At 36.1% G+C, this 13,176-nt stretch overlaps 1 protein-coding gene and 1 pseudogene across 4 annotated transcripts in view; one reads left to right on the top strand and one right to left on the bottom strand.

Moving 5' to 3' along the window:
- Positions 1-13,176, top strand: part of EYA4 (EYA transcriptional coactivator and phosphatase 4) — a 290,845-nt gene that overhangs the window by 264,172 nt on the left and 13,497 nt on the right. For all 4 annotated transcript variants that reach the window (XM_017879599.1, XM_017879602.1, XM_017879601.1 and 1 more), the window contains 4 exons: positions 3,547-3,636; positions 10,280-10,338; positions 10,437-10,597; positions 12,879-12,993. In XM_017879599.1, the coding sequence (XP_017735088.1) occupies positions 3,547-3,636; positions 10,280-10,338; positions 10,437-10,597; positions 12,879-12,993 (425 nt within the window). The remainder of the gene's footprint in view (positions 1-3,546; positions 3,637-10,279; positions 10,339-10,436; positions 10,598-12,878; positions 12,994-13,176) is intronic.
- Positions 8,268-10,178, bottom strand: LOC108534332 (10 kDa heat shock protein, mitochondrial pseudogene; annotated as a pseudogene).

Consider the following 13,176-nt stretch of genomic DNA (forward strand, 5'->3'; position numbering starts at 1 on the left):
AATGTCCAGTCGTCTTTCTTGGATTCTTGGATCTGTGAGTCCTTTAGCTGGAAAAATGCAGTGCTGTAATCTGCTCACTTAGAATTAGCTGTCCCGGTGACTTAGTAAGTTGGAAAAAATCAAAAAGTAAAATTAGATATTTGAAAGTAAGCCCGCCCCAGACATTCTCTTAGAAACAAGATCACCACCTCTTACGGGCATGGTTTTCTTTGGCTGATGGCATGACTATCCCAGGCCCATCTGTTCCAAGCCTTTGGCATGGCTGACGAAACATCTCTCTTTCAATAGGCCTTGCTCTCTGGAAACCTTAGTAAAATACAGCGAGTTCACACTCCAGCAAACCACAAACCTAAACTTTCCCAGTTACAAATGATATTTTGCCAAAATGCTTACTAAGTCCTGGCTCTCATAGAGTGTGTGATGTGGAACCGCCACAGCTTGAAAAACAAATGACCAGCCCTCCTAGTGCCGTGGGGTTGCATTCCAGTGGGGTGCTCAACTACAGTTTTTATCATACCACATGCCATGCTTGCTTGCTAGCAGATTCTTGCATTTTGCTTTTTTTAAAATTATGCTTGTTTGCAGGCTTATCAGATGTACAAAATGCATTCTTCATGGATTTTCCTATCACTGTTTGGGTAGCACAGAGAGTTACGTACTTCAGAAGCATGGAATTGATCAAAGTAACAATCAAAAGGAACAGTATGTTTTCTCCCATCCCCATAAATCTGATCTGCAAATGCAAAGAATGTGAAGAATGAAGTGAAGAAATTCAATAATTGTATTTAAAACTTAAAAAGAAAAATTGGCAAATCATAGGATAAGAGCCTAACCAACCTGGTCTCCAGAAGGAAACCCTTTTAAATCAGATACTTCTGAACTGCTGTCTGAAATATATATCTTTAGGGCAGTAATCATCAGAAACATAACAGAGTAGTATGGAGCTCAGTTTTATTGTCTTGCATCAGTGAACATTCCTCAAAAGCACAGAGCGTCACTAATGGAATTATATGTTTTCATGCTATAATTACATTTGATTTTTCCTGATATTTCTGTAGACTTTGTTCATAGTTCCATGACTAGGCAGAATAGTTTCATAGAATGTCCTCAGCCTATTTAATGCCTAGTTCCCCCCAACCCTGCCAAAAATACAGAGATTAATAATAGGAATTTTTCAACCAAAAAAGACAAAATATGTTTTTTAAACTTATACCACCTTTAGAGATTTTATTTTAACAAAAACATGATCAACAACAACAAAAAAAAAAAGAAAGAAAAAAGAATTTTATACTTGAAGGAAACAGAGCAAAGGGCCCTTCTGAGCTCTGAAACCCCTTGAGACACAAACTGGCACTTATTAACATTTTTTTTTCTTTTGAGATACAGTTTCACTCTGTCACCCAAGCTGGAGTACAGTGGCATGATCTTGGCTCACTGCAACCCCCGCCTCCCGGGTTCAAGGGATTCTCGTGCCTCAGCATCCCGAGTAGCTGGGATTATAGGCACGCACCCCTGTGTCCAGCTAATTTTTGTATTTTTAGTAGAAGCAGGGTTTTACCATGTTGGCCAGGCTGGTCTCGAACTCCTGACCTCAAATGGTCTGCCTGCCTCAACCTCCCAAAGTCCTGGGATTATAGACATGAGCCACTGTGCCTGGCCTACTTATTAATAATTTTATTCTTGTTTTGAATGAATGTTTGTTGGCTAAAACAGAACTGATTTGATCTTTGGGTGTATAGTCTCAAATGGTTCTGTCACTGGAAGACGGATGAATCCAGCAGCACAGTCAAGCTACCGGATGACAGAATACCAGGATGCCATCAGATATGTGGAGTCAGCATCCATTACTGAGAAATGAGAACCTCTAGCTATGAAATCCACATAAATCTCTAAATGAGGAGATGTAAACAATTGGAAAATTGTGTTGAAATCCAACGTATTATTATCTTATCTCTATCCTCGCTCGCATCGAGTCTTAGTTTAGCTCTCATACCCCAATGACCCCTTAGCACTCAGTGCCTTTTTCTTAGCATATAATTCCTATTATCTAGGTTTTAACGGCTACAGAACACAGGACGACATCTCAAATATGTTTACACTTTAGGGCTTCCCCCTCAAAATATGATGAAAGGAAATATAGGAATAAAATGGGTTATCGTAGTGAAGGTGTGGCATGAAGAGTGGTTTCTCCTTGCAGATGGAATCAGTTCAGGGTGTAGATGAATAGTGCTTGGCCTGACCTGGGTTGCATGTTCTTATCATAAATTGAGTAAAGTTTGTGTTACATTTCCCCAAGTTGAGATACATTTCTTGAAATGCCAACTATTAGAATGTTGAAAACACAATTTCGGCTCTCTCTTCTCAAATCGCTGCAGTCTGGCTCCTGGCCCAGCCACTCAACCCAAATCACCCTCTGAGGTCTTCCAAAATAACTTCCCAGCCAAAACCAATAGTATCCTTCTGGACTTGTCAGCTTTATTCAAAACCTTATTCTTCTCCCTGCTAACACCCCTCTGGTCTCAGATTTTAAGGGTTTGTCCCTTCCAGGTTTTTTCTTTCCCATATCTTCTGAGTTGCACCTACGAGCAGTTCTTCTTTAGACATCATTCCAACTTTGATTAATTTTAAACACAATATTTGAGCATGAATTACTTCTCTATTCCAATCCCTATCCCCAAATGCTAATTACTTTTTAGTCTTATATCTCGTGATGCTAGACCTTCAGCTGCAGTTAATTATGGTAAAGTAACAACTCTGGTCTTGATTTTCAACTCCTTGCTGCTGTTTAATATCTTGGTTTCTGTATACAAAAGTTGAGTCGTTTTAACTCTTTACTGACCCCGTCACTTTCATTAACTTCCCAAAGCATATATTTTGTACCTGGATTACGCTTAGAGAACTAATGTTCTTTTAGCTATTTTCACCCCTCACTTCTTCAGCCTTAGTCAAATGCAGGTTAGACCAAACTCTACACGTTTGGATAGGGAGATTCCTCTTACTTTGTTGATAAAAATGCAATCAAAAATTAAGTGATGGTTGCACCATCCTCTGCCAGCTCTTCCTGTTTCACCTCCAGATAACATTCTCTGCTCAAGTCTTATAAATACTCAGTTGACCTATTTTTCTCTGTCTTTTAATTGTCATTATTCTTAAAAAGACATCCTTTCTTTTTAGCGAGTTTACTCCATTCTTCAGCACCCCATCCAAATACCTTTCTCCAGAATACTTTCCATAGATTATATGTAAACTGGGTCATATGAACTGAATGGCTCCCTTCCTCCTTCCCTCCTGAACATACAGCTTTGTGTGAAAATGTATGCTGTGTCATCGTTACGTATGTCTGAATTCCCAGGTGTGCCTGTGCGTTTGGTATGTCTGAACCTTCTGGAAAGTCACCTTTCCGGATGACTGAGAAATCTTTTGAATCTTCAGTAAAAACCCATGCAGTCTCCTCGCTCTTCCACCACAGCAATATGTGCTTAAAATATTTTTAATAATAAGTGCTTACTGAAATTTTCCCTCATTATGTGTACATTTTCTTTACAGGATCCCCCTATGGCTGTAACCCTTGGACTCCGCATGGAAGAAATGATTTTTAATCTTGCTGATACTCATTTGTTTTTTAATGATTTAGAGGTAAGAATTGTACCAGGCACAAATAGTTTTGTCCAATACCAGACCTCTTAGATGGTTTCTATATCTGCAGATAACCTCGAGAAAACAGAAAGATAAAAATTTAGCTCAAGAGAAGCATAAAGTTCTCATCAAGAGGAAAAGTTTTATTTACAAATATAAGCAGAAAGTTAATTTGTGTTCGTGAATAGTATATATGTAGAACAAAAATGTCTCCAAAGAGGAGACTATTGGCTTTGCTGTCCTTACTGTCCACAGCTGTACGCGACTCTTGATTCTTTTAGTGTTTCAGCCGCAAGAGGCTTGGCACCTTTGGAATCAGCATTAGCTCTTCCAGATTATTAACCAGGAACCTATTTAGGTTAATCACTAAACAATATTCACAGACACTATTCGTGGTGATAGCATAGATCATTTAATTTTGTGGATAATCTGAAGCCTAACTTTAGCTAACATTATCATTCCTTATTTCTTTCCCTTCTGGATAAAACAGTGCTAGAACTATTTAAGCATGTTTGATGCATTTAAATGCATTTATTTTCTCATTTTAAAAATTATGTTTCCATTTTCAACCTCAAGTGGCAAGACAGTGTCTAAATGGCAAATAAGAGGAAGAGAAAATAAAAACGACAGCAAAATGAAACGACCCAAGGAAAAATAGCCTCAGAGTAGTTGAACATGTACTGCAATAAGGTATGCCATCTGTGTCCTAGGTTATTAGACATTCAGATAATACAATTTGAAATAACTAAGTCGTTCAGGTTCTTGGCAGAAGTACTTCTGAGTCAAGCATAACTGTGCTGAAATAGAGATTTCTCTTTCATTTTTTTTCAGATGGCACGTTTAAATTTATTTTTTATCTCATAGTTTCATAATTAAATAAAAGTTTTCGTCTATAATCATATTATGAATTGAGAGGGAGATTACCACTACTGAACCCCTACCTTGTTCTAGATATTTTATGTTGGACTTTCTATTAATTACTTAACAGTGTATTGAAGTAAATGTGTTTATCACATTATTTATGCAAGGGAGAAACTCTATGGTCCACAACATACAAATCACATCTAAAGCTACCTGCTATCTAAATGGTAGAACTGGAATTTGAAGCAGATTTGCCTAGTTCCAGAGCACATACTTCTGACCCATCCTATGCTGAAAATTTTTCAAGTGTGTGAGAAAGAAAAGCCAAGTTATTGAGTTACTTAAATAACTTTTTTTAAAAATACTTGTAAGTTCTGGAGTACATGTGCAGAACGTGCAGGTTTGTTATGTAGGTATACACATGCCATGGTGGTTTGCTGCACCCATCAACCCGTCATCTACATTAGGTATGTCTCCTAATGTTATCCCTCCCCTAGCCCTCCACCCCCCAACAGGCCCCGGTGTGTGGTGTTCCCCTCCCTGTGTCCATGTGTTCTCATTGTTCAGCTCTCTCTTATTAGTGAGAACATGCGGTGTTTGGTTTTCTGTTCCTAAGTTAGTTTGCTGAGAATGATTTCCAGCTTCATCCATGTCCCTGCAAAGGACATGAAATCATTCTTTTTTATGGCTGCATAGTATTCCATGGTGCATATGTGCCACATTTTCTTTATCCAGTCTATCATTGATGGGCATTTGGGTTGGTTCCAAGTCTTTGCTCTTGTGAACAGTGCTGCAGTAAACATACATGTGCATGTGTCTTTATAGTAGAATGATTTATAATCCTTTGGGTATATACCCAGTAATGGAATTGCTGGGTCAAATGGTATTCCTAGTTCTAGATNTATCCCTCCCCTAGCCCTCCACCCCCCAACAGGCCCCGGTGTGTGGTGTTCCCCTCCCTGTGTCCATGTGTTCTCATTGTTCAGCTCTCTCTTATTAGTGAGAACATGCGGTGTTTGGTTTTCTGTTCCTAAGTTAGTTTGCTGAGAATGATTTCCAGCTTCATCCATGTCCCTGCAAAGGACATGAACTCATTCTTTTTTATGGCTGCATAGTATTCCATGGTGCATATGTGCCACATTTTCTTTATCCAGTCTATCATTGATGGGCATTTGGGTTGGTTCCAAGTCTTTGCTCTTGTGAACAGTGCTGCAGTAAACATACATGTGCATGTGTCTTTATAGTAGAATGATTTATAATCCTTTGGGTATATACCCAGTAATGGAATTGCTGGGTCAAATGGTATTCCTAGTTCTAGATCCTTGAGTAATCGCCACATTGTCTTCCACAATGGTTGAACTAATTTACTCTCCCACCAACGCACCAGTTAGAAAGTTTGTTTTTTTTTTTTTAAATGACAAGGTCTTAAATCCAGTTTGAGTTATATTTGAGACATGAGAGTAAAAATGATTGGTTCAGTACATTCCATAAATATGTGTGCTGAAATCTGTGTAATAACATTTTGCTGCTGTTGTTGTTGTTTTCTCTACAGTGAGTCAGTGTTTTACTGAATAATACAATTACTGTCTGATTAAAGAGGCATTCTTTTTTTTTCTACAATGGACAGTATGAAAGATCAGTATTACTAGGCAAGCTTTCAGTTTTAGATAACAAATAGTAATCACCTCTCTAAAACCTGATTTAAATTGATCCTGCTACTTATGAATACAGAATGATTTTATATATACCTCATAATAACAAACACCTTAACCTTTCCGGAACTTGAATTTTTTACATACAGCGATAACTTTTGGGGTTAGTTTTTCTGTTGATCAGTATGGATGAGTTTCATTGTAAAGAGGATCTTAATATTATTAGTCTTTTCAAAGGTGTAAAAAGAAAAAAGAAATTTTATGTGGTAGTATCCAAGTAAAAGAGCTTATTTCATTTGGTTAATTATTTTTTACTGGAAATAAGTAGAATAAATGAACTTTTAGCTTTTATACTGGCACGTTAGAAGCCAGGTGGAATAAATTTACTACCCAACTTTTAAAAGAATGCTAAAGTGAGAAGGTGAAAAGAGCATATAATGAATTTATAACTAACTTTAGCAAGTTTGAAATGAATATTGGTATATCAAAAACATGTCGTAGTCATGTATGGCACTTAAAGACATTTATTTTAGTTCAGGTACTATGTTATATGTATTTCAAAAATACCTGGCAGGATCTTTGTTAGAGTAGTTCCTGAGAAAATACTGATATTGACTTTCTCTTCTCTGAGTATATAGCTTTTTAGTTGTGTTTTAGAATATGATAAGAATTTTATTTGACTCAAACCACAGAACTTAGCTATTCAACAATACTGTACTTAATCAATAAAATAATCGAGGTACTGCATATAAATTGACCGAACTGTCACTACACACGCGTGCCACACAAATGCTTGCGCATTCATATAAAGTGCCCAAGGAAACACAAATGTTTTTTACTGACTTGAGTAAACAAGCATTAAAACTAATAAAATCAAAACAATAGCTTTCAAAAGCATTCAGTACAGTTACATACATAGCCCCCTATCCTTCTGCATCTGACTTTGAAAGGCAGTTTTACTTTCACACAATTTTTTATTTCAATAAACCTCTTACAGCCAAAAAGTGGCTTGGGCTCCGTAACTGGAATTAAAAGATTTCTACTCTTATTGACAAAAAGAATTCCTCAAGAGAGTAACTCTACCATTAGCTTATTATGTTGTCATTGTTGATGTTGAATATTTAAGCTCTCGGGGTGCTTTTTTTAAAAACCTAAACATCTAATTTGACACTCAAATCTTTCAGTAGATACTTCAACATATATAGTAGCAGCTGTTCCTCACGTAATTCCTTAAAAGATACAAATTTAAATCCTCCTAATAAAACACTTCACTGCATCCTGCTCAACTGCAGAGAAGGCAAATGCCCACACTACCCTCCCCTAACAGAAGAGAAACCTGTGTGTTTAAATAAAGTGCTATTTCAGTTAGAATAACCTCCAGAAAAGAAGTCTCCAGGAAGTTTGAGATGGCAAAAGTGAGAAAGGACTACTGTGAATTATAACTGATAAATATCAGTGACAGCTTTTTGGTTACCTTGTAAAACAAAATTAAAGTATTTAAGGTTAGCTCTAGAATATTTTCAAATGTTTGAGTTCTACTAAAATTTGTTAAAGCCAAAACATTATAATGTTTTGAGTATTTCACTTTTTGGTCAAAATGATTCTTAAAGAGTTTGTCAGAGTGAAAATAATTGAAGAACAATGATTTAGCTTTTCTAAAATGTAAATAATGGAAGTTCAGGTTTCTTGCACTGGATTGTAATCCTCAGGCAACCATCCAGAGTCAACAGGCATAGTTAACTAGGCATAAATTTAAAGAAAAGTTAAATTTGGAAAAACCTCAAATATAACTTCAATCATGGAGCTTCTGGTCCAATAAGTGTGATATACTGTTGTCCTCAGGAGTAAAAGATAAGTTTTTGGGCAACCTGTGTACAAATTAATCGTCCGAGTTAATACTTAATGTCAGAGGAATTTCTGTAAAAATTACAATGAGAGAGTATTAAATAGAGAAATAACTTCTGATTACCAGGGAAATTTACAAGGATTCCTCCACTTTTTTGTATGTCACTAATTTATTATAAAAGAGAGACACAGAAGTTATTTACATGAGGAAAGATTTCAGAACTTCAATGGAATAGGCAACTTCGTGCAACACCATTTCAATAATGATTTATTTCAGTCTACGGACTTTCCAAGTATATCACCATCTCTCAATAAGAAATAATCCCATCGTTTAGAACTACTTTGGTGCCTCCATATTCTGGGAGAAAAACTTTATTTCCAACCCTTATGCTAATGGGTAAAATCTCTCCGCTCTTTTCCTTAAAGCCCAGTCCAGCAGTTACCATCATTGCTTGCAATGCCTTTACTGGATGTTTTTCAGGAAGTATAATGCCTCCTTTGGTTACAGTTTAGACTGCACTCCTTTCAGCCAATACTTGGTCAAAGAGGGGAAGACTTTTTCTAAATAGCTGTCTGGCCAGACCATTCCATCGGCAGTCTCTGTACTCTTCTCTCTTCCTTCCTTCCACTCTTCACATAAATATCTTCTTATTCTCCTCACCATTTAGAATGCTTTTGTTTTATATCATCATAACTTTGTGTTAGAAAATTTAAATGATTGTGGTAATCCTGTAAAGAATTAGCATTTGTCTAGACTTTTCCAATTTATTTAAGAAAGAATTGTGGAGTGATTATTCTATGCTAGATTGTGCTGTAAGTGAGTATGTAACCTGGTGAACCAAATGCTGCACTCCAGGGCACTTCCAGTCAGATTATATTTTTTGACCCATACGTGTAGGTGGAGATTTATTCAAAACTTACTAAACCTATAATTTCTGTAAATTATATGAACTTTTAACTTACCTGGATTTTCAAGTCACATACTCACAAGGTACTGATTGGGCTAGTCACTGAGTTTTATATATTAAGGGAAGCCTGAGTCAACTCAGCCTTTCAACTGGAACCGGATTAAATGCATTCTGTGTGGAAATCTGGAGACTAGATATGAAATATTTGACTGTCAGATACTTTCAAGCCCAATAATGAATATAAATAGTAGCTGAAAAACCTTTGTTTAGTATGGTGTATTTTCAAATTTAATAATTTAAAAAAATAATAACTTTGAATGCTAAGCACCATGTACATTGTCAGAATCTGTGAGTATGAGTAAAATACTTTGAGGGGGGACTAAGGAGGCCCAAAATGTTAAACCATACGCTGAGGTTAATATGTTATAGTTATTTATTATAAATAATCTATTTTTATGGATTATATATTTATTATTCAGAGAACTAAGCATTTTAAATGCCCTTACCAAATTTCACCTTTAGAGCTTATGATATTGCTCTGGAACTTTGCAGATTATTTGAAGATGGACTGAGACTCAGAATAGCAAAAAAGGATTGAATCCTTTTCCAGAAAAGTTCCCATTTGTTCTGAGCACACAGTAACTTAAAATCAGGTCAATTGTGTGGGTATACTTACATAAAGTTTATTTTGATTGGAATTTTGTAGCACATTTGAGATGATAAATCTTCATTATTTTCCTTTTACTTAAAAGTAGTCTTTTTGATTTGAAAATTTAAAACTTGACAAAAGAAAATGTCAATTTCTATGATTATTACCCTTTTTCTGCGTCAAAAGGTCAGGACTTTAAAATAACACCAGCATGGTTCTTTCGTAGTTCTGGTCCAGCAGGAAGTCGTGGAAATTCCACAGGACACCATAATCTGAAGGCAAGACCCCCTGTTGCTGCTCAACAAATGACAAATAATAGTAGCCATCTGAGGTGTTTAGACCAAATAAGTTTTGTGTATCTTCAGATTAGCCATGCTTAAGTATGCACAACAGAAATGGCTAGAAGGGAACTCAAATGATTACAAAGATTCAAGAGAATTTCTTATCAATAATTTTAAGATTAATTTTTTAAAATTGCTCTAAAGAAACCCTCATGCCGTGTACTTTCTCACCCCTCCTTTCTATGGAACTCTTCTGGATTTAAATGTTTTGGGGTAGAAATGGTGCCATTTCCCAATAGAAGAAAACAAGAGCGAGGCAGTGAGATGGACGGGCACACGCTGCCATCTTCTGGCAGTAGTCTGATCAAATGAGAAGATGGGAAAACCTTCAAACATGGTAACAAGCATCATTTAGAAAACAAATAACTTTTCCAATGTTTTTAACAGGAATGTGATCAAGTTCATATAGATGATGTTTCCTCTGATGATAATGGGCAGGACTTAAGGTAAGCTATGCCTTTCAGTATGCTGTTTCCTACAGAAATTCGGCTGTGGAGTTTTGCACATGTAATTATTTCTTTTTAATGTATTTTGGGTGTTACAGTACCTACAGTTTTGCAACTGATGGCTTCCATGCAGCTGCAAGTAGTGCAAACCTTTGTTTGCCAACAGGTGTAAGAGGAGGGGTTGACTGGATGAGGAAGTTGGCTTTTCGTTACAGAAGAGTGAAAGAATTGTATAACACCTACAAGAACAATGTTGGAGGTATGTGTGGCTTTTTAAATCTAACAAAGGCACTCGGGGTATAGGTAGAATTCAAACTGTAGTTTCATGTTAAAGACGATTCTGCTGTAAAAGAAACAAACAAAAGCTCGTATTAAACCACATTGAGCCAGAAGTTCCTTAGAATTGGTGGGAAAAAGTTTTACTACAAAATAACACATGCACCACTGTCACATGAATTGGGAATTCTTTGTGTAACCTTGTGCCCAGATGTTTGGTCAAGATTTACAGCAGGGCATTTAGTTTACCCTTTATCAGCTGGTGCTTGGAGCATTATCAGTGAAAACCAGACAGAGGAGCTGACCGAGGCAACGGGAAGAAGACCTTTCTCAAGAAGAGAGCCTCAGTCATTGAAGGAGGGTTGTTAGCAAGCATTATCTTTCTGGAATCCCATCAAAAATAAATGTAAACAGTTACTCATGTCATTTCAGACTTTCAACAGGTTTATTTTATCTTTTAAAAAAATAATGTTTTATGACAGTGTATCTTTCTCATGCATAGTGTCAAGTATGACTATCATAGTTTTTAAAAGTTCAGATAATCTATAGGTAATATCAAAACCGTTTTATACCCCTTCACATATTTTACAGGTGATAGCAAAACCTTTGATACCAAAACTGTGATCCTGAATGTGCTTTTATATATAAAATAAACTTTGATGATATCTCATTAGAATCAATTTTAGGTAAACAAGATTCCTAAAATTTGCTATTAGGTCACATCAGATTAATCTCCCTGGATTTTGTTTCTTTATGTGCTTCTCTTTTTTTCTAAAAAGGAAGAATAACTGAGGAACATAAACTGGAATCCAAAACAGAATGATACAACTAAATATACTTGTGCACACTATACATACATATATTCACATATATATCATAGAATACAATGTAGTAAATGTTCATATATAGTATATAATCACATCTATCCATATACATCATGAGGGTGGGGCTGTGTGTCTGGTCACCTTGTATCCCCAGTGCGTATCAGTAAAACACGTAAAAGATGCTCAGTAGATACATAGTAACTCCAAGAGAACAAAAGATGTAGAGCCAAAGAGGATAATAAGCTCCCCAAAAAGGAGCTTAGATATGGAAGACATTCATTTCCAAATAAGAAACTGACCCTTCAAGCTACTCACTTGCATGGGGTTCTGGGGAGAAACCCTGATTTCCTGACTCACTCTAGTGCTCTGTACATGATGCTTTTGTAAAATCAAATAAGTAGATTTTCTAGTTAAAAATCAATGGTAGATAATACATTTAGCTTTAAAATAAATATCCCCTTGGGGAACCTGAGTTAATTTTTATCATTCAGATGTCATAATTTCCTTCTTGCGGTGTATTAATAAAATTATTTTAAGTTGACAAGACCACTAAGAAATAATCTTGTATCTTAGAAACTTTAAACAACCGTGAGTCTTCTGTCATACATGAGCATCTCTTTATTATAATGAGGACAAATGACACTTGCTAGAAACTATAAGTTTGGATTGAAAAAAAACCATACAAGTGTATATGTGCTCCCGATATTCTAAAACACAATTTCAATAAGAAACCTTCCTTTTTAATGGATTTACATGATCTCGTTTTATCATAAAATCAAGAACTGGATCTTTTAAAATAAAAAATTAGCACATCTGTCTTTTTTCTTATAACATCAATGTTGTAATTCATTATTGTCTATAACTATCCTACACTTCATGATTTTAAACAAAATTAATTTCTTTTTACAGTACAAAGTATTTATAGTAGCATTAGCAGTAGTATTAGACACATATTAACAGCTACACATGATGATGCCATTATTACTGTTTGAAAGTGGGAATGATTGTAATTATTAAGAAGCTAAATGTTTTTCAGACAGTCAAAACATTTGGGGTTTGTGTCCCTAGGTTGGTGGAACCCAACTATTCCTCCACATCTCAAATATCACAGTACTGTGGAATGAGATCCAGGCAGAGGCATGTTCAAAGCTCTTTAGGTGAGATCGACTGCACCAGATTCTAGGATCAGTGAGGGCAGAGACTGGGGCCACTTTTCACTGGCACTACCTGAGACCTAGAAGTTCAGTAAATATTCATTGAAGGAATGAATGGATAATCAATTCAGAAATGAAGGACCAATATGGACATAAATCTGTATCTCTCTGTATTTCTGATATATACTGAAATAAAAATGATCTACTCCAGACAGAAGGGAATCTAAGCTAAATATTCTGAGAAAATATTCATCTCTCAACTCTGCCTTGCTTTTTGGTGTTGCAGGTCTCCTTGGCCCTGCCAAGAGGGATGCCTGGCTACAGTTAAGGGCAGAGATTGAAGGTCTGACAGATTCCTGGCTAACAAATGCACTTAAGTCTTTATCAATTATTAGCACTAGGTAAGTGGAATTGTTACCTTTCTATGTTTATCGTTTTGAAGATTTAGTTCTGATTGTACAACATAGATAAAAAATGTTTTAATTCCTAGACTGTTTTAGACTTTAAGGTACCTACCAATTCTGAGTTCAGTGATTTTTCAGTTTCAGTGCATGTGCATGAGGGGGGGGAAGAGAGAGAGAGAG

This window comes from Rhinopithecus bieti, unplaced genomic scaffold, assembly GCF_001698545.2.
Source record: "Rhinopithecus bieti isolate Rb0 unplaced genomic scaffold, ASM169854v2 scaffold_10612, whole genome shotgun sequence".
NCBI classification, from domain to species: domain Eukaryota; kingdom Metazoa; phylum Chordata; class Mammalia; order Primates; family Cercopithecidae; genus Rhinopithecus; species Rhinopithecus bieti.